General features: G+C 38.3%; 1 protein-coding gene across 3 annotated transcripts in view; it reads right to left on the reverse strand.

Moving 5' to 3' along the window:
* Nucleotides 1–364: 364 nt before the first annotated feature.
* Nucleotides 365–22,705, reverse strand: part of atp6v0a1b (ATPase H+ transporting V0 subunit a1b) — a 39,957-nt gene continuing 17,616 nt past the window's right edge. For 2 of the 3 annotated variants that reach the window (XM_052114875.1, XM_052114874.1), the window contains exons 13-22: nucleotides 21,782–21,945; nucleotides 21,540–21,630; nucleotides 21,133–21,251; nucleotides 20,746–20,962; nucleotides 19,449–19,556; nucleotides 18,334–18,528; nucleotides 11,989–12,006; nucleotides 6,745–6,862; nucleotides 6,445–6,616; nucleotides 365–2,094 (exon numbers count right to left, since the gene is read on the reverse strand). In XM_052114875.1, coding sequence (XP_051970835.1) covers nucleotides 2,001–2,094; nucleotides 6,445–6,616; nucleotides 6,745–6,862; nucleotides 11,989–12,006; nucleotides 18,334–18,528; nucleotides 19,449–19,556; nucleotides 20,746–20,962; nucleotides 21,133–21,251; nucleotides 21,540–21,630; nucleotides 21,782–21,945 — 1,296 coding nt within the window. In that variant the 3' untranslated portion in view covers nucleotides 365–2,000. The remainder of the gene's footprint in view (nucleotides 2,095–6,444; nucleotides 6,617–6,744; nucleotides 6,863–11,988; nucleotides 12,007–18,333; nucleotides 18,529–19,448; nucleotides 19,557–20,745; nucleotides 20,963–21,132; nucleotides 21,252–21,539; nucleotides 21,631–21,781; nucleotides 21,946–22,705) is intronic. The other variant, XM_052114876.1, reaches the window with a different exon arrangement.

Raw genomic sequence — 22,705 nt, forward strand, 5'->3', positions numbered from 1 at the left:
GTTGTTGAAACCCAGGACTGGAGGAAGACGCGCTGTCATGGAGTCCTCGCTGCAACTGAGGATCGCAACACCAAATGAGTGCTTGATGCAGTGGTGCTGGAGCCGGTGACCGAAAGGAATGGTTGAGGGGTCAGGGATAGCTCCCTGGCCTGAATCGGGCAATGGGGGAATATGACAAGGAGGAGAGCGTATGTTTGTATGTTGTGTCTGAGTAAACCGTTTGTAATTAAAGTCTACATGTATTGTGCACCCAGTGCCCACTTCCTCCTTCGTAGGGAACTAAAAACCAAGTCTACTGCTTCAATAATAACATTTCAAGAAGATTATTTGATGAGAACAAAGAGCCTTAGATCTAACTGAAGCATTGACATATGAGTTTATTTTCCCAGGTGTTTAATGGTCAGATTTAGAAGGAACAACATATTACCACAAACAAACATCTTCGACTCTTCTGGTTGTATAATTCTCTCTTGAAATGTGTTTATGCATAAACAAACTTACTTTATGCATTTAAAACACTTGCCACATCACCAAGAATACAGCTAAAAATAAATAGATGACTAAGTCTTGTGACAAATGTATTTCTTTGTTGATATGTTTCTCTTCTGAGCTCAACACAGCACTCCAACATACATGATGAAAAATCATCTTTATCTTTAGATGCATTATTGACTTTTACTATAGCTGCCTCATGATACTCATGATATGGCCAAGCCAGGGCAGTTAACTTAGCAGGATATTAAGCTACAAAGGTTTTAGTTTTTTAGCTGTGACAACGTTACATTTTTGTCAACCTGGCAAACCGATTGAGAGTCAAATCATCTTAGACTTGAATAATCCTCAAGGTGAAATACAAGAATGTTATTTGTGGAAAGAAACAACAGGAAGTGATTGAGGGAACATAAACATTTTCCATAAATATAATAGGGGAGCAACCACCTTCTTTATATTGTTTATCTATTTAGCCATTATTTAATTTTAATCATAATCACTGGACTTTATCATGTTTTCCTTTACAACAGTGGTTCTCAACTGGTCGCAAAACAACTTATTATTATAATTTTTTTTTTAAACCATGAACAAAACTACACATATCTGAAGTATGACACAACTGCAGTAAGCATACATGGTTTTTGCTGTGTACATATTACTTCTCTAAATTTGTAATCAGTTACTGAATAATTCATCAAACCTTTATCACATTACTAATTCCCTTACTTTTAAGTTACTTTCTAAAACACTTTTCACAGAAAAGTTAGTTTTTCTGCTCAACAAATTCAAAATAATGTCTATATACATTGTCTATACTCACCCTTCAGCTGTCACAGAAAAGCAAACAGACATACATATAAATTCTATTCATCTTTTAAACATATTCTATATAAATATTATTTTAGAAATGTGTAACCCAAGTAATGTACTTAAAAGTAATCAACTTAATTGAAAGTCAGTGACTCTAATATGATTAAAACTTTTTGACTTAAAAAGTAACTAATTACTTTCAAATCAGATTACACTCAAAACTGGTCGGCACTTGATGTCTGGTCGCACCGTAAAATCTGGGTCCTGAAGAAACCAGTTGTGGACCACTGCTTTAGATAACACTCAGTTAGAGAAGGTACTTCACATTTGGCTTTTTCCATTATTTACCACACACTTTTTTTTAAGCACCCAATAATCTAGATTCACTATGAGGCACAAGACACATTGTTTTATATCCATATGATAAAATTCAACATTCATTACAAGCAGTGAATACACTGTTTTGATGGACTGTACACATACATTTGGGCCATATCTTAAATCCATATGAAGAGAAAGAGTTACAGCACAGCACACATCTCAAGAACACCACGGAAAAAGTGCTCTCAATAGGCATTTAAAGGTGAAAAGGGCACAGACGCGTCTTACAAATATTCAGTGAACAGCACCGCACTTATCAAGGAAGGGGTTCCATGCAGGACTTGGGAACGGATGATATTAGATGGGATTGTAGTAGCTCATTCATCAAATCGTCCCTCCAGGATACTTTCGAAGGAGAAGGGGACAAACTTGAAGCCCTGTCCTGTGTAGAATTTGTTCTGGAACTCCACCCTACATGACAGGAAAGACAGGACAAAAGAATGTGACGTCAGAGATGTGATGAGGGACATGTAAAATATAAAAAACACCTGTGGATTCCCGTTGAGAAAATACTTGCATACTTATTAACTTCTGTTGTGTTTGTTTGTTTCCTCAAAAGCAGAAAGTGTGTCAAAGTGGATGGGTGCGAATAACTACAATGTCCAACAAGTATTAGAGCAACTGACCATGAAATAAAAAGAGTACCGGTCTTCTTATTCTTCTCTGTTCTTATCAGTTTCCTAGCTGCTGTAAGTGATTTCTGCACTACTAGAGGCACAGAACGGAACTACAAAAAATGTGTTGTTTCCCAACAGGTTTCCCCAAAATTACAACAGGTAGTCCCGCCCTAAACTCACACCATTGGCTGAGGTTGAAAGACAGTCACCTCCAAGCTTTCTGACTAGCTAACATACACAGACATCCTTTTTAGCAGGTTACAGATCCTAGGAGTTCTCAGGACAATAATTTCTGACATGTAACAGGGATATTTTAAGTGTGGTATAAGAAAATATGGCTTTTAGAATCGTTCTTTTCATATTAGCTGTTACAATAAACATATTATCCAGTAAAACCAAATGTCAAGTAAAAAAGCCCAAAACTCCTCTCATTCTTAACACTTGTACAGACTTGTCACAATATAAAAATATCAGTAGTTGGAAAGAATTCCCGTGAAATTTCACAGTATTCATATTATATTAATAATATTCACATCATATTATATTCATATTACATATCATATTCATATTGTAACCAATAAAATATATGATGCCTTTAGAAGATTAAAAACATACACATCATATTCTGAAATGCATAACATGTGATCATGCATTTGTTTCCGCATCTTCTATCACTTCTCGATTGTACTCTGCCTGGATTCCAAATTACATTTCACAACAGAGTCGTCGAGGATTAGTCAATAGTGAAATGTTTTGTAATGTGTTCACCCATGTCGCAGATTCCTCGTGTAATTTGAAAACCCTACGACTTCCATGACAAGACAGACAGTTGTGTAATATGAACGGTACCACGATCTGACGTCTTTGAAAGTCGTGTAATGTGTAGGAGGCGTAAAACATCATCTTCCGAGCATCTGGCAATGGAATGCCTTTATTGTCGGAGATCGGAGATATCAAGTTAGAATATCCCACACCGAGTTGAATGGAACGCAGCATCAGTGTGATCGTTAATGTGAAAATTATGTGATTTAATTATAGAAATATATAGTCTACATGTAATATGCGCTTCACAGTGGATGAGCACACTGCTTTGTCATCTCATACAACATGAATGGTTCTCAATGTCTGTGGAGTTTCCAGTGAATAAGCTTGCTGCTTCACACATTCATTTAAAGCACACAGCTCGAATGCAGACTAAGATTACAGCCCGTTACGGTTTAATAATCAAATTAGGACATATTACAATTTTAATTGAATGAATTGTGCATTTCAGTGAAAAAGGAGTAAAATAGCATAAGTTCATGTTAGCATGTTAGCATTTGAAAGCAGCGGTGTGTCAGTCTAGCAGTATGTGGGTATTGAAATAAGTCGGTGCTCTGTACTACAGGTACTGCAGAAACACTCGACATCTTTTTTATTTTAGTATCGTTGGCACTGAAGTACCAGCACTTTGACATAACTAAACATGCAATCTGTACACATTACAGATAGGCAGGCTGCTTATCATAGAGGTAGTGCCCAAACCAAATCTTTCATTCCTGTAAGCTTTGTGGTTCAACTATTATTTGAGATATTTCTCCATCTTTATCTTCTGTACTGTGAGCACATTTTTCAATTTGTCCTGGTTTTTCATGCCAGGCATAAAAAAAGTCTTGCACACATTCCGTCACTATCAACAGCTCATAAAAGATAAGTGTGTTTAGATTTGCTGTTTTGAGAATATTTGTTCTAATATAATAAGGTTCATAAGGTTGGAATAAGGGGGAATAAGTTTTTTAAGGTTGAGATATATACAATATATATGTATGTAATATATATTTATATGTTTGAAATAATCATAAAAATATTATTTCTGGTAGCGCAAATATATATTGCTGCACTATTACGTATACCGGGCCACTAACGATTCTATACACTTTTTTTTTTTGTTGCAATTTTATAAAGTGTAAAATTACAAAATCTGATTACAATTTCAGAAATTTGTAGTGGATTTTTTTTTTTTTTTTTTTTGTGTTACATACCCAACACTGATTAAAATAAGCTCTGATATTTTCCATCGGTTTTCCCATGAAGTAAAAATAGTTTTGAACAATGAAGACGTTTTTTTCACCAAATTACATTTCATCCATAATACCAAAAACATGTGGATGTATCCTAATGTATTTCTTTTCATTCAAATCCTGAGACTTCTCTTAACTCTTTCCCCGCCAAACACAGAATTTTCCGGGTTTTATGAAAAAACGCTTCCCCGCCAAACACGGAATTTTCCGGGTATCCGTGTTTTAGGTGGTATACGATAAGGAAGACCCGCACGCATGTTTTGAAAGAGTACGCAACTCTTTGATCAAAGAAACAGACTGCGATCGTCTCAAACGTGAAGTGGAACACCATACTAATACTAAAGCACTTGTTTGATAAAAATGCCTTTTTCTCAGCTTTTTGTCCGAAAGGTTGTTTTTGACAAAACCTACCTCTGTTCAAGTGGCAATAAAAAAAGAACAAATGAAGATAAAATAAAATCGTTTTTTTTTACCTAAAAGCAGAGGCTCAGATCTTTATTTTGATATATAGCATATATTTTCTTTTCATATATTCATGGAAGAAAATATTCTGCGGGCCATTAAAGTTTAGCGAAAATCGTCAAAAACCCTGGCGGTGGCTGGCAACTTTTTTTTTAAAACGCTGGCGGGGAAAGAGTTAAGAGCCAATGTATTAGAAGATAGTATGATGAACCTTTGAGAGAATCCTCTTCTACATGGAAACAAACACTATCTATATCATCTATAGAGAAAGATTGTGGTCTTCAGGTGATATGTCATGGGATCTGATAATGATAATAGCTCTTTCTGCAGGCAAACACACATAACAAAGGCATGACTCATCTTGGAAAACCCTGGCAGCCAAATGTGTTGACTTGTGTTAAAGATTGATGCTGTAGAACAGGGTCCAAATGTGACATTTTTTCTACACCTATCAATTGAATTGAGAAAATTGACCAGTCATAAATAACCTTGCCATGAAACTCTGTTTTGCATTATTTATAATACATACTATATATTGTCCCTATGACAATTGGATGTTGAGCTGTTTTTTTCCTTGCATATTATTGATAAACAGCTGTGCATGTCACCCTGTCAATCGCAGCATCATATATGAGATGAGTCAGCCTCCATCTCTCGATGAAACATAGAAAGACATTTGTGCATTTCTTCTCCACCAACGACACCAAACCACACACAGACATAAAGTCAGTCTGGAACAGCGTATGTAAGGGGAATGTTTTTGGTGTCTGCAATGTTGCTCCCAAAAACTGCTCAAAATACTACTCAAACTGAATTCTCTCATCATTTACCCAACCTCATGCCATCCCAGATGTGCATGACTCTTTCTTCATCAGAACACAAACAAAGACTTTTAGAAGAATATCTCAGCTCTGTTGGTCCATATAATGCAAGTGAATGGTGATCAGGTCATTTAAACAAATATCTTATGAGTTCTGAAGATGTGAATAGCTCCCAATAGAATCTACGAATTGCCATCTTGTAATTACAGTAATTCCAACATGACATGAACGCACCTTCATGCAGCTAGAGCTGTTCTAGAACTTTATTTTTCAACTTTCTTTCCCTTTTGCTAAAACGTGAATGAGACAGAGGAAAGAGTAAACTGCCTCTCAAAGATAACTTAACGTCTTGATTGATATTTTTTATTCTGAACACGGAAGTGGATATTGTGCAAATGATTTCCGTCATGAGCTACAGAAACAAAGATGAGGGAAAAGACACATTCAGAAAAGAGAAGTGTGCATTTGTTAAGCTCAAACAGAAATGGCAGATGAGTGTCCTGTGGAAAGAAATACACATTAGGACTTTAGGAGATGAAGGAGGTGCTGTGCTCTTGGTGACTGTTCCACAGCGAGATGGAAGAGACTTTTCTCTCTTCCCTTGAATATTTACCACAGCAGTGAGACATTCCTGCACTCAACATGTTTCCCTGATGCATTTTCAAACTCACTCATACATGCCACATCAATTATATTATTCAAGTAATATGCGCAACCCAAGAATTAAAAATGAAATCTGTTAAACAACTTTTTAAATCATAAAGTATACGGAAACATCTGATGTCTTTGTGTGCATCTCACCAATGCAATCTCAGAGCGTGCAAGAACGCAGACAGCCCCTCCATGATGAGCAAGATGCACACTGTTAATGTGGCAAAGGCCGAGAAAATGATTGACAGTCCGAAAAATCCACCCCCACTCCTGGAGGACAGCCCGAGGTGCATCACCATACCCCACAGCACCTCAGACAACTCTGAAATACAGACAGACCGAAAAAAAAAAGACTGTTATAGTGGATTTGAACATGACTGTGGATGTATTGCGCTTATTTCTCTGTGTGTGTGTGTGTGTGTGTGTGTGTGTGTGTGCGCATGTACTCACGAGCATGAGCCAAACTAAGGGCCCAGAGCCGCAGGTACGAGGCCGTGTTGGAGATACAGCCCAGGCAGTACTCTATAGTGTGAATGGCCTGATGAACGGCCATATCTCCAAAGTTAAACTAGAGACAGAGAAAGAGAGAACATGGGCTGATAAATAATGATAACCAATTTCATGTAAAAAATGATCTTTGACGGTAGGATCGATCAAGGTGAATAGTCCTTTGGTACTAATGTCACTGTCAAGATTTCCCAAACCCCTGACCAAACTGGTTGAACCAATGTTGCTATGCCGGTTTGGAGTGCGGTTCCTGGACAATGACGTAACTCACTGCTTAACAACCACAGTACAACGCATTGATGGAGCATGCGCATTCTTCAAAACCTTTAAGAATACGCACAGGGCTTGGCATACCGGGCATTTTCCTGTTGGGCTGACGCACTTTTGGGCCGATCAGGGGCGGAATGGCTATTTGGAGAACCAAGTGGGCCGGTGGTTCGGCCGTGAGTTAATTTACTTAAAGTAAATTAATTAAACAAAAAAAAGTAATGCAATCTTGATTTCTTAATTCATTTCTTAGAAATTAACTTTAGTAAACTTACTTGAATTTCTTAGGTTCTGTGAAAACATCACTTTTTACAGTATTAATAATCAACAATAAATATAATAACTATCAAAAAACATTATAAATAATGTTTGAAATGCCACCTACATAAATTTGTATTACATATATTTAACTATTTTTAATACATTTCCATTTTATGGATCATGCTGGAAGAACTCTTCATTTCCCAACATGCTTTCATTTGCTAAATTAAATTTAATATACAAAATCATCAGATTCCAATTTTGATCTATTTTTATTTTATAAACGATGTGATGTACCATTTCTTGTGCCATATGGCAATGTTAAAATCTGCTTTGAGGACTGTTATGTTTAGCTAATGTAGAGAAAAATGCTAAAAAATAATAATGTAACTATTTATGTCACACAATGTGTCTTTTGTGACTGTTGAATTTCTTTAATTTGCAATTCAGTAAATCCCACTTCCTATAACTCCAATCTGACTTCCTGTGTGGGCTGTGGACAATTCAATTCAAATTCCAACTCATAACTGAAAGAGAGCCTTTTTTGAAATTCAAAATTTTGCCCAACCATGCTGGACAGGACAAACTGTTTTAATATAAAAAAATTATTTCACATTTAACTGATGTTGAAAGCCTTTTTTGTTTGATACTCTGAACACACAATCTGTAGGATCCTTTTTATCAAGTTGCATTAATCTGTATTCAAATGCATACTGTCCTTTAAATGATCAGTAGAAAACACTCTTGTATAAATCATTGGCTTTGCAATTCTTAACCTGATTTTCTATTGTGTAAGCTATGGAGTCATTAGTGCAGAGAACAATAGAGCTCTGATGCCTGTGATGGCAATTTCCTGTCTTTAAACGTACCAGAGCAATCACACACACACACACACACCTATTGTCAGTAATGAGCAGTATACAATGGGGTCCAAAAGGGTCCACTAGTGAAAATATTTGCATGTTTTCATAAAAAAAAATACAAATAAAATACTATCAGATATTACTGCCATGACACTGCGAGTAAACAGTTGAATTGAAAAATGTACATTAACGTAAGTATTCCTGAGCACTTGGTATGTCCCTCTTTTCCTGGAATGACATAATGCACTCAACCTGGTGCAAACTCCAGCTCCAAGATTGTGCAAAACCTGAAGTTCCACATTATCCTTCAATGAATGCAAAGATATATTTTGTACAAAAGAGTAAACTTGGTCAGAAATGTGTAGAATGTAATTTTTTTTTACATCATAACTTATCTTTTTCCAAAAAATAAAATGATGATCTACAGGTTTAAAAAAACAAAATCCAGATTTTCAATGCAGTTGGACTTTTGGACCCCACTATACATACACAAACATATCGTATGAAAAGTTTTATGTTGGTTTATTTTTAATTAATAAATGTAGATTGGGTTCCCCGTCTGTTGCTCTCTTCGACGTTGTGTCAGAGAAGCGACACTAGGGGTCTCTCTTGAGCACCGAATATACCTCTCATCTATGAAAAAAGGCCAATGAGAAGTTGGCAGCCAGTATTTGCATATCCCGCCCCCGGACATACGGGTATAAATGCGAGGAAATACTAGAGTTCATTCAGAAAATTTCTTCGGAGCCGATGGTTGTGCATGCTGTTCGCGTGAAGACACACCTGTTCCTGTATTCCTCTGACGCTACTGCATGCTGTTGGATTGAGGGTGCATTACAGCGCCGATTTCTCTTTGCACGGCAGTGCATATTGCCCCTTGGACTGGAACCCCCGCCCTCCCCACAGCCATTGCGGTTGGATGACTGGTTCCTGGGGTCCGGGCGCCGCTCACAGCCGCGCCCCCCCGGTCCCGTTTTTCCCGGAAGTGCATGATGAGCTGATGTCGCTGTGGAGGGTACACGCCGATTCCTCCGGTGGATAGGGCTGTTGCGCTCCACTTATGCCCCGGAAACCCTACCACCTGGCGGGGTCGCCCTGTACATCCTCGCTGACACCGAAGGCCTACACCGCCGCCGGAATTGCCGTTTCCGCCCTGCACGCCATGGCCCTCCTGCAAGTCCACCAGGCCAAGGCACTTAAAGAATTGCACGTGGGTAGCCCTGATCCCGAAGTGCTGCAGGAACTGCACTCAGCGACCGACCTCGCCCTTAGAGCCACGAAGGTCACGGCGCAGTCACTCGGGCAGGCGATGGCCACCCTCGTGGTCCAGGAACGACACCTATGGCTGAACTTGGTCGAGATGCGTGAGACTGACAAGGTTCGCTTTCTCGACGCCCCAGTCTCCCAGTTCGGTCTCTTCGGCAACACCATCGAGGACTTCAACCAGCAGTTCTCCACGGTGAAGAAACAGACAGAGGCGATATCCCATATCCTGCCCTGCCGCAAACCTGCCGCCTCGGGCCATGCCCGTCTGCTCGCCGAGGGCGTCCCCCTACGAAGAAACAACAAGCTGCTCCTCCTCAACCTGGGCCCAGCTCTCAGCCCACGCGTCGAGCGCTCCGCAGGAAACAGACACCCCCCGTCTCACGGACCCCCTCGAGGACCCGGAAGGCTCACAGGCGCTCCTGAGACGGATGACACAGAACCCAAGATGTTAGCTCCGGAGATGGTAAGACCACTCCGTCCCCCGGTGGAGGGCCAGGAGGAGAATCTTTCTTTGAATACATTTCATTTGCCGCTCCCCTTAACCAGGGCAGCGGTACCCAAATTCTCAATAAAAGAGCTATTTCCTTTGTCTCTGGGTCATCTGGCCCGCAAATGCCGTTCTCACGGCACTCTGCCACCAGATCTCAACAGTCCCGGCACGCTGGACGCGGTCCCAGATCCACCTTCAGCCCCACGACTGTTCCCTGGCGGGCCGGTTCTGACGAGTCCAGAGGACGCCATTACAAGACCTCCTCCTCATTCACTAACCCGCCCCCTGCCGGGTGTGCGGAGCAAGGTAAGTGCTTCGAGTCTTTTCTAAGCACCAGAGCCTCGTGACGCATCCTTGCCTCCCGACGGCGTACTACCTGCTCCGCCCGCTGCGAAGCCCTGCCGGGTACGTCAAAAATACTCATCCGTTTGGTGCCCCTAGTAAGGAGATTGGATGCGTGGCTCTCACTTCCCAACCCGTCTCGCTGGCTGGCCCGGACCATCTGACTTGGTTACTCAATTCAGTTTGCCAGGCCCCTGCCCCCCTTCGCGGGCGTCCACTTTACCGCAGTCCACGGCCAACATGCCAAACTCCTGCGCGCGGAGATCGCTACTCTTCTACTCAAAGATGCGATAGAGCCTGTCCCTGTCTCCAACCGAAATGAAGAAGGGTTTCTACAGCCCTTACTTCATTGTACCCAAGAAAGGCGGCGGCTTACGACCGATCTTGGACCTGCGAGTTTTCAATCGAGCGCTGCTCAAACTCCTGTAAGAAATACTTGCCCGCTCCTGTGTCAGCAGAACACGTACACGGCTCAGCGCATGGCGGATTTAAATTGGACCCCTAGTGTCGCTTCTCCGACACAACGTCGAAGACAGCGACAGACGGGGAACGTCTAGGTTACGGATGTAACCTCCGTTCCCTGATGGAGGGAACGAGACGTTGTGTCTTCCCGGCCACGTCACTGAGCCGAACCGCTGTAGTGGCCAGAACCATTTCCGGCTCCTCAGAAAAATCCTGAATGAACTCTAGTATTTCTTCACCTTTATACCCGTATGTCCGGGGGCGGGGTATGCAAATACTGGCTGCCAACTTCTCATTGGCCTTTTTTCATAGATCAGAGGTATATTCGGTGCTCAAGAGAGACCCCTAGTGTCGCTTCTCCGTCACAACGTCTAGTTCCCTCCATCAGGGAATGGAGGTTACATCCGTAACCTAGACGTTTTTATATGTGTGTATATATTATGTGAGTGCATGCTTATGCATACTTGATTGTGTACAGGTGTGTTTATCAAAAAATAAAACACAGAAATGTTCTCACAGAGTCAGTGTTTAAAGGGTGTGGCTTGGCAGAACCTGGTTTCCCTTTTCCAGCGGATTCTTTTGTGCAGAGTGCTGTATGACTTTCCCGTCATCATGGGAAAACTTGATGAAATGCTCTCATTGTTCTACAGCAGAGGTGTGTTGCAGGATATCACAGAAACCAGACGGCCAAGGCTAAGCAGTGACTTGCGTACAATACTTCCAAGTGTGCATTAACTCAATAACACAATGCCAAAGATTTTACTTAATTCCAATACTCATGTAGGAATCAACTGACGTCTTCGCTCTACTTATTGTTGTTTGTTGTAAAGATAGCCATGTTATTTGCAGTCATCATTATGGTGGTTACCATTTCCACTTTCCTTTTCAGTTTAGGGAAAAACATGTACCGGTATGTTCAAAGGCTTACTAAGGCCATAACTTACTATTGATATGCTATAAGAATCATTTTTTATTGAAACTATCAGCCAATTTGATTTTGAAGTTATTAATTGGAAACAATGTCATTTCAGATACGAGTTTGAATTAGTCAAGTTCTCTGATTAAAGTAGTTAGACAAATTCAAGAGAGATCATAATTTAGAGGATCAAATTCAAGTAGAGTATGTTCTATATGTATTTATCAATATTTAATAGTCTATAAAAGTTGTATTAGCTTATTTATTAGAGGTTGTATCTGCATGCAAAATGAACACAACAATGTACACAAAGCACTTACCGGTTCTTCATCTGAATGCTTGAAAAGCAGAGAGCAGAGTTTAAGATATATGGTCAGAGAGAAAAGTAGACATCTTTTTATTATTTAACTGTAAAATGTACAAAACATTAATCCATGTAAAAATACATTACAAGAATATTCAATACATTCATTATGGAATTTATACTAAACTATCTTTAATTACTTCCATAATAATAACCATAGGTATTTTATGCTTATTTCTTATCCAAAAAACAAAATCCACCAAATCTATCCCCAATCAAAATTGTTCATGATAATGGACTGTCCTGACCAAATGTTTTTTACAATAACCATGAATCATATCAAAATAATCCAAACAAATGTACACCCAATGTCAGATACTATGATGTATTGAATCATTTAGTAAAGAACTGTAATCAAATTGAATAGTTATCAGTGTGAATTACACACCAAAGTGGTTATGATGGGCATAGCCCTCTTTTCAACACTGGCACACGTGCACACTATTGTATAAAAACATATTGATTTTTGCATGCTGAATCCTGTCTGCACTCAAGCTGCATTTTTCCATCTCTGTAGATGAGGATCAGCACAATACCATCTCACCACAAACAATTAAAGCCATCTGTGGATAATACCGCAAGACCACACTCATGCCTTCTTCACAGTTATAAATCATACTTTTCCATTCTTGATAAATTGTGCGATGATTTACACTGTAAAGATATTTTGGATGGCCATAAATGACTGCTGTTTCATTATGGAGTTTCACAACTGTAGTGCATTCCAAACATATTTAATCACCATTTTGACTAATAGTGATGGCACAAACATTTAATAATCAATTCAATGTGAATGTGTTCTTTTTTGTAAACAGTTCATTGACCTCTAAACCTGACCAAAAATAGTCTAATTTAAATGGTTTATGATTCTGCAAAAAACAAAAACAAAAAAAACAACAACTAAATAAATAAAATAGATAAATAATCTATCGATAAATAGATAAATAATAATATAATAACTACAACATTAAAACCACCTCAGTCTCCCTCATGCTGCCAAAACAGTGCCAATCCGCATCTCAAAATAGCATTCATAGATGATATTCTTCTCAACACAATTGTACAGAGCAGTTATCTGAGTTACTGTAGACTTTGTCAGTTTTAACCAGTCTGGTCATTCTCTGTTGATCTCTCTCAAGGCATTTCCATCCACAGAACTGTTGCTCACTGGATGTTTTTTGTTTTTGGCACCATTCAGAATAAATTCTAGAAACTGTTGTGTGTGAAAATCCCAGAAATACTCAAACCAGCCCGTCTGGCACCAACAATCATCCATGTGATTATCTAATCAGTCAACCCTGTGGCACCAGTGAAGTTCATAAAATCATGCAGATATGGGTCAGGAGCTTCAGTTAATGTTCACATCAACCATCAGAATGGGGAAAAAATTTGATCTCAGTGATATGAACCGTGACATGATTGTTGGTGCCAGATGGGCTGGTTTGAGTATTTCACACAACTGCCTCTAGAATTTACTCTGAATGGTGCTAAAAACAAAAAACATCCAGTGAGGGGCAGTTCTGTGAAAGGAAATGCCTTGTTAATGAGAGGTCAACAGAGAATGGCCAGACTGGTTAAAACTGACAAAGTCTACAGTAACTCAAATAACCACTCTGTACAATTGTGATGAGAAGAATATCATCTATGAATGCTATAATGAGATACGGTTTGGCACTGTTTTGGCAGCACGAGGGGGACCTACACAATATTAGGCAGGTGGTTTTAATGTAGTGGCTGATCAATGTACAGTATATAGAGAGAGAGAGAGAGAGAGGGAGAGAGAGAGAGGTGGAATATTTTGCACTGTGACATTATTTTCATATATTTTTTTATGAATGCATTACTGTAAAAAACACAATACAGATTTTTATTTTAATCATTCTTAAAGTCAGTATTTAAATATTATCATGATATAAATCATTCACAATATTTACTCATTATCTGGGCAGAACATTTAGCATAAAAAAGTCAATTAAGGTCTTTTGGGATTTTGCATTGTGATATGTTTTTTTTTTACTTTATCACATAAAAAATACTGCAATGATTTTTAACTTGAATCATCATTAAATAAATAAAGTATAAATATACTACAATGAAGTATAAATATTTTTACAGTTTACAAGAAATCTTTATGGTCCTAAAATAGGATTAATTTTCAAAATATACTTTTTCTTTTTGTTTTTCTTTTGATTTTGATGTGAAATGTAACCCGTAGGGATGTCTTGATACCATTTATTTGAGAGTGGGTATGAGTACCGATACATCCTTTTCGGTACTTGCCAATACTGAAACCTGTTTTTTTATTTTTTCTGAATTCCTTCATGAAAACTTTAATCAAATGAAAATAAAAATGAGTTTTTAACATATGTACAGTTTTATCAAATGAAGTGCTTATAACAGAACCTCACAGCACAATCCAAAAAACAACATTGGGGTTATTTTTGTCAAGTGCTGCATAACAGAACATAACAGATATTGCTTCTACTGTATATACACAATTACTATTGATTATACTATTGACCAGTTTCAGTGACGTCACTTTTTCCACGCAGCCTCCATATTTGTGACCATCAGTGGGAGGAAACAATGGCTGAGAATGGAAAAGCACCCGTAACCTGGCGAGTCTGGTGTTTGACTGACACATAGTACGTCACCGTAACCATCACTCATTCAGAAGTTACAAATATTTTGTGTGGTTTTCTGGTCTGATTTGGACAAAACATTACTGTGATGATCCTGTCTATATGAATGTAAGGGCTGCTTTTTCATTCCTGAAGAAGGATTTTGTCGCATCCCACAGCACAGCACACTGAAGGTACATGGAATTTTGTTCACAAACATGGTGGCACAGTCATACATTCATGTCACATGAAACAGGTCAATATAATTGTTATTGATTGACTATAATAATAATAATAATTATTATTATTATAAGTAGTAGTATTACAGTGAATATTACATATACAACTATACAGTATTTTGTATTTTTATTTCAGACATCTTTTCATTTAAATTGAGCTTTTATTTTGGCAGAAGCTTTTATTTGAGGTTTTTTTCTTGTTTTGAAGAATTTTTCTCACTTCCGTAAAAGCTGGGCACTATGTGACCCAATGTGATTATCCAAGGAGCACTAAAAGGTTAGTAGCTGGCATCAGCACAACACCATCTCCACACATTCACAAGTGCTCACATTTGAAGTGTGCAGCAGCTGCAAACTATTTATCTCATTAAATTGCAGCCTTGCGGTTTAATAATCACCCTAACATAACATGATTTTAATTTGTGTGCTGAATGTTTACATAATGACATTCGTATGTCAGATGGTATCGTTTTTTGGTATCAGAGCATTTTTATGAGCATGATTACAAGCACATGAGCATGGTATGGGACCCGATTCCAATACCAGTATTGGTACTGGGACATCCCTAGTAACCAGGAGTCCTGGACATGTTCTTCACAGGATTCGTAAGGTGCTACAACCTTTCATTCTAGTGTATTATCATAATTATCCTCTTTTCACTGCACAATGGAAGACTATTGAGGACTGTCAAATGTTAAGAGAGCATGAAATTATTTTGCACATTCCAGTGGTGGATGAGTCAGAGAGATCTCAGGGAATCTGTGAAAAGTTACTCTTCTGTTTACATTTCTAATATTACTGTGGAATAACAGATCTATTATCTCCCTCATGTTTAATCTATCCTTCTCTTCTGCCTCTAACTCAACAGCTACACTGGCTCAAAGACTGGTAATTTACATGTTAAAGTTTCTTTCAAACAATAAAGTGATAGATATTGGTAGACAAACATGGGTCCAAAACCTATATCTTGCACAGTACAAAAATGTTTGCTGCATTAATGGTGCCACTAGGGTTAACAATTAATTGATCATTGTTTATTTGCTGTTAATAATGTCATTGATCAAGATTAGTAATTTAAACATTTCAATTTAATATAAAGCATCTACCATATTTATTCAATGTGAGAATTTCTTCGATTTCATTTCCATTTCCATTTTGAGTTTTCTGAAAACCAACTTTTCCAAACTCATCCTAGATCGATGGTCCGATTCGCACTACATTTTGCACATATCTAGAGACATGCAAAATTGCATTGGTCTAGGGGGTTCGAAAAAGAAGGTATTTCAAAAAACTCAAATTGGCAGACATAGAAACAAAATTAGAGTTAGTCTGTGAACACCACACTGTAACATAAGTAACTAGAGTACTTGGTAATGAAATTACTTTGCCACTAACGGAACAGTTCTGTTTAAATTTGCCAATCACTTTTTTCCAAAGTGCCTGGAGCAAAATAATTTCCACTTGCAGTATATAGTGTTGTTTTGATCAGGATTTCAAGTAATCGTGCAACCATTTTCATGAAAACAAACAGAAAAATAGGCTACATCTTTTATATGAAACTCTGTGTGCTTTCACATACAAATGAACAGCTTTTCCTCAATATGTACAGATCTATGCAGCCTTTGAGAATGCGCATCAAAGGGAAACAGATCCTGTGATATCACGCGGTGACGCATCATTAGGCGGTACAGGAAAGACATGATCAGTAGAGGGCAGTCGTGTTTCATTCTTTGAACCAACATTGATTGCTAATGTTTTAGTCAGCGAGTTAATTTCTCACATGGGACCTCTCACCAAAATGCACAGCAAGCGATTTGGCAATAAACTATTTCTGACTTCATATCACCGACTTCGAGTATAAATGTATGAAAGTATGGCACGTTTTGTTTGAATATATACTCATTCGTTAGGCTATACAAATTTTTCACTGGTGCTTTTCTTGTGCCGAAGCAGATATACGGCTTGTACTTGCCCGGGGATCTGTGAATCTCTCGTAATGCAGCAGGCAGCAGCAAAGCACGTCAACACGTGGACAAGCCATTTTTATTGTGTTTGTATACTGTGCACATGCTGATGTACCCACTAATGGTTCAGTTAAAAAATTATTATTGCTTCTCAAAACAACGACCAGAAAGAAAACACCTTTTTATCACACTTTCCTTGTCTTATTTACTACTTAACAATGTCAAGAGCTCTTAATCTAAACACAAAGGGCATAGTATTGTGTAAAGGTTTCTAAAGAAAAACTTAACATCGGTGGCCTTGGTTGAAATAAGAAAACAGACTACAAACGAATGGATGACCCTATTAAATGAAAAGCGTGGAGTTTCGGTGAGGTTTCTGTTTCTCCAATGAGAAACCAAGCCACGTCAAGTGTTTTCCTTGTGCACATCTATGAATGGCTGGCTTAACAAAAATATTTTTTACGATGTTGTTTTTTTAAGCAGTAGATCGTGTTTGTGATGAAGAGAAGTGAGAGAAATGTGGTTCTTCTTATAGTCCATTACACAAAGGCCTACATGAAAATATCAAATATTTTTCAGGTATTTCCCATAAGGTGCAACAGGAAATGAGAAAAAAAAAGCAATATGCAGAAAAACATTTTAAGCCATTTCATACATAATAATAATAATAATAATAATTCAATTAAAAATATCTCCCTTTATGATAGCACTTAAATCATTAAAAACATTAAACTAGTAATATTTCTAAAATGTTACTCTTACACAGAGAGTGGGGCACAAACTTACACTTTTTGGTTTTCTTAAGTTTGTGTACAGGTAAATACACTTGGGGTTCAAAGTATTTTTCTTTATCCACATTAATTTTACACATGTCTGGTACAAATATGTGGTCTTGTTTCTTGAATAAAGCACATACCTTTTTCAACACACACCTGGAAAGAAGGAAAGTTAAATGCAACAATGTTCCCCGTAGGCGGGACAGGTAAGGGTGAGGTGCACATTGTAACATGAACAACTGTATCTGATCGAATTATAATAAATTGAAGATAAACTAAAATATTATGTCAATAAAAGCCATTTATTAACTTAATTTATAGGCTAATATAGCAATCATTTTGACATTTGACAATAAATACACAACAAAGCCACAGCATTGGCCGAAATAATGCATGGAGATATCTTGGAGGACATGCCAGAGCCATATCAACACTGTATAGAGAAAGAATTGCGTCAGAATTATAAAAACTTTGGAAGATATCTCCATGCATTAAGAGTCACTCATTTTGCCTATATGCATTGTAAAGGTCAGCTACTAAGCTTTGACACCGATTTTGTCACTCAATATATTTCATTGAGGAGTATTTGTTTAGCATGGGGAAACACTTCTGCGATGTTTATGCTGTGCATGGGAAATGCTGCATTAGGGATGTTGCCATTTCTTGTAATATAATCAACTGACAGGATAGGCTCCACCCACCTCGTCTCCTTCCTCTGAATGCTGCGAGAGCTGGTCATAGTCAATGATCTCCGCTTCGTCCTCTGTAGGCCCGTTTCCGATCCGGACACCACCGAACTTCTGCGTGCCCTGTAGGGTGAGTCCGGTGGGTGAGCTGGTGCCTGTCTGCTCTAAAGTTTCTAGATTCTCTGCAGGTCTTGCTTCCCTCATCTGGGACTAAATACAAACAAGGTCTGTGTGGCTATCAGCATGCCATGGGCTGCTTGAGTGTATGCAGTGTTCGCATCTGTTGAACGGCTTCTCGGGGCACCTACCAGACACACACATGATTGAGCTATATCCGCCAATCCAAAGTTGCTTGGTGGATCTGTATACCAGTGCACTAAACAATAGGTCACAAGTAGCCATGCACCTGGTGTGAATTCATTTTAACTGCATTTTGGACAAGTTTTGAATGCATGCCAATTTGATAATGTTTTCTATCTAATTTTCCATCACTGAATTGCATTATGTAGATATTGGCATTCTATCAGCCACCGGCCATCCTGCTCTCTATGGTAGACATCAGCATTGGCCATTGAAAGACACATCTCGGTTGACCACTACATCACTCTCTGCAATGTATCTGTGAATGGAACACAAGTAATCTGCAGTATTCCCAACAATCTTTCACCTCTTCCGAAAACATCCAGCATGGTAAGTTCCCCTTTGGGCCAAACCAAAGCTAGCTCCTCCTTCTCAATCATGAGTCGAATTTCCTAATTAAATGAAAAATCTGGGTATGCACAATCCAGCTTTAAGAAATATACATCTCTGAATACACTCAGACAACAAGGACAAATATGATCTACTTGGCTTTGTCCCATGGCATGCTGTTAACATGAAACATGTCTGTAACACAACGTTATTCCCAAAAGCAGCGGACTGTTAGTTTTTCATATCGCCTAATATTTGTGTAATATTTTAGTTTAGTATTTGTCATGGGCAATGAAACAAAAACAATATTTTCAACATTCCATTTGAATTAAACTTCAATATAATATTGTCTGGTTTCATTTTGACTTTCACAAACAGGAAATGACTTAAAAGAATAAGAGAGAGGTTTGGCAGGTTTTGGTTGGGGTTCATAGACTTACCAGGTGTTTTCTCCACAAGTACTGGCGCCGCAGGATCAAAGTCTTCACCACCAGCATACACGGTACACATGCCAGAGCTATCAACACTAACAGAGACTGAATCCCCATCTACACACAAAGACACACAGGTATAATTTAACTAATGTGCATAAGTTTGAAACCACTTTAAAATGACCATATACGGCACACCAGTGACCGAACATTCTACATTAATTCACAAAGTTTCAGCAGGTAGTCTCCACTTTGCATCATGCCCAGTCTTAATCTCGTCAATGAAGTTACTGAGGAAACTATTACTTAAAAAGGATTTTTTTTTTTTGTCAGTAATAACAGAGGTGAGACAAAAAAGATGCACCATGGCATACAGCAACAATTTAACAGTGCACAAACAGAAGCAGGATCTAGAGAAACATCTGTTTTTAGAAGAAGAAATATCTAAAAAGAACTGATTCATCAAATCCAGTAATCCAGTTTGTTGGGCATTTCTTCGTTTGAGCTGTGTGAACAGAAAGAGCTGATCACCGGCAAAATGAAGCACTTTACAAATCAGTTAATCACCTCATTCAAAAGAATCCTATTTATACATGAGATCAATCACTTTATCCACGTAATATACAGCATGTAATATTGCAACTTACATCTGCACATATAGTGAAGCTGAATGAGCAGATGAATTTGAACTAATCTATGTGTTAGTCATAATGTGTAACTTACTGTACATTGTGAATATGCCGTTGCCGTAAAAACACGCTATTCACAATGCAATACCCTGAACTGGCTAAAACGCAGAAAATTATTAACAGCCTCTTAAGCATGAAGAATTCAGAATACAACCGTTCTAAAAAGTAGCTAATACTTGAGTTTTTTCATTATACTGTATGCTATTAATTGAGGAGCTCAACAAGGGCAGTTTAATTTTGTTGCATCTTTTATGTGTTTGATATATGTCTAAATAAGGGCTGGGGAATTTAATGCGTTAATTTCAGTGATTAATATTTTTTGTTTTTTTGTTAATTCAGTATCCGTTTTTTTTTTTTACTTCATGAACCTTCAGATGAAAGGAGAAAAGTGTCCCGTTTTGTTCCTTACAGTCTCCTATTAGGGTAGGAGTGGGGTTAGGGCATCTGCTGCCTGCCAGGAGCAAAACCAGGAGCCTTTGTACAATGGGCGAAACTTCACCAATGTTTTTCCCTACTTTCTGTGGCTAAAATGGCCATTTAGGTATTCATGCGAAAAGTATAAATAGAATTCAGACATACTTCCTACAGGGACATGGGTATTGACTTGTGTGTATTACCTGTCCTCTGTACAGGGGTTTGTTGGTGGGGTCGTTGTAGTTGAACAGACACATATTGATGAAGGCTATCAGCAGACTGGGAGCATCTTTAGAGGTCACAGCATCATACGCCATCCACTTATAAAAGATGAGCAGGATCAGATAACCAAACAGACTGCTCAAGAACACAATCTCTGGGATGAAACCAAGGAAGATGTTCAGAGGTTTCTTAAAGTACCTGTGAGAAAAATGGAATAAAAAAAAAAAACGAGACTGAAATGACATTGAGCACAGTTACATATTTACAGCCGTTACAGTTTGTCAGATGATAGTCTGATTCTTACACTAGCTGCTTCACACACACACACACACACACACACACACACACACACACGCACGCACACTTACAGATGATTGAAGAGGGAGAGTGTGACTCCAAACAGCATGTGAATAACACCCATGATTACTGACATCTTCATCTTAAAGGAGTTGAGGAACGTCAGCTTGTTTGTCGCAATATTCCAGATCTAACAGAGGAGAATAGCATTGAACCAATAACGCTGTTGTTCAGACACAAAACATGTTCAGTTTACATTTGAATTTTAAAGACGGCTATGAAATCTATTCTGGATAAACATCTAAAAAACGTCTTATAAAGAATTTATCCACATGTATGCTAAAACATGAACGTGTGTATATAGCTGCTGGATGTTGAACATTGAATGGGGACATACTACATGGATATCTTGTCAATCTAAATGTTCTGTCAGATCTTTTGAAAAAGTTTCTGTCTGTGCATAGTGCGTGATACATACAGGGTCAATGCCTAGAGGATATGGGCCACCAAACACTCCAGGAACAGCCGGATCCAACTGAAGAACAGGGTTTCTGTCCAGAGTCCCAAACCTACACACACACAGATGCTGCTTTTGGATCATTTCATTATGATTTCATGTGATTTTCTATTGCTTTAACATTGGAAGTAATATTGTATGCTGATGATGCTTGATTCTGCTTTACTGCTGCACTGATTGACATTTTATTGGTTTGAACTTACGACCAGTTTCCACCCTTCTGGTCAAACATGGGCCGCACGCTCCAGCCAGACCCAAACATGTTGAGTGATTTAGAGAAGCAGTCATTATAGATCAGACCAGTGTAGACGGAGAAGATCCCCATCAGAAGAACGATATAACGCCCAGCAAATATCATGCTAAACATCTACACATACACACACACAGAGGGGAGAAGAGAGAAAGAGATACTACATTTAATAACTTTTTAACCATCTGGGGTCGACGGACACCGGCACGTCCTGCTGGATATTTTCATCATTACAGCAGATTAAAATTAAAAATGTAATTATGTAAAGTCTTTATGTAAAGAAAATATATAGTCAGATTACTTCTTTTAACTTAAACTTGATTTTGATCATTAAGTCTCCTCACATTCATTCTCTATCCCTGATTGATAGGCCCAGGGGAGGTCTTTGTATCCTCAGGTGTGAAATACATCCATATTCATGATAGTTCACACCTCCTCGCATATTACCAATCAACACTAAAAGTGTCTTACAAAAGTTCAATTAGTATATTGTTTTGTATGAATGAGTGATCAGGATGGTTTTCACATCATTTTGTAGCAAAAACTCTAGGCTACAAGATCCAGTTCTCAAAAGTCCTGTGGACAAATGTTGAGTATGTGTTATATGACCTTATTTCAGTGACTTAAAATTTTATTTTTTCAAAAACCATGCATAAACATTATTTTCTCAAAAATACAAACCTGTACATGCATGTTGATCACATATTATTGTTGCTGAATACAGTGTTATCAGACTTTAGCCATTAATATGTTTTTAAGCAACTGAAAAAAGCACAAATGTCAAGGCATGTCAGAACTTCTCCAAGGCCCAAAATACCCTCAGACCCCAGAGGGTTAAACAACTAGATAGTTGATGTTGACTTGACAAAACCTTATC

This window comes from Xyrauchen texanus, chromosome 42 (assembly GCF_025860055.1).
Source record: "Xyrauchen texanus isolate HMW12.3.18 chromosome 42, RBS_HiC_50CHRs, whole genome shotgun sequence".
In the NCBI taxonomy this organism is placed as follows: domain Eukaryota; kingdom Metazoa; phylum Chordata; class Actinopteri; order Cypriniformes; family Catostomidae; genus Xyrauchen; species Xyrauchen texanus.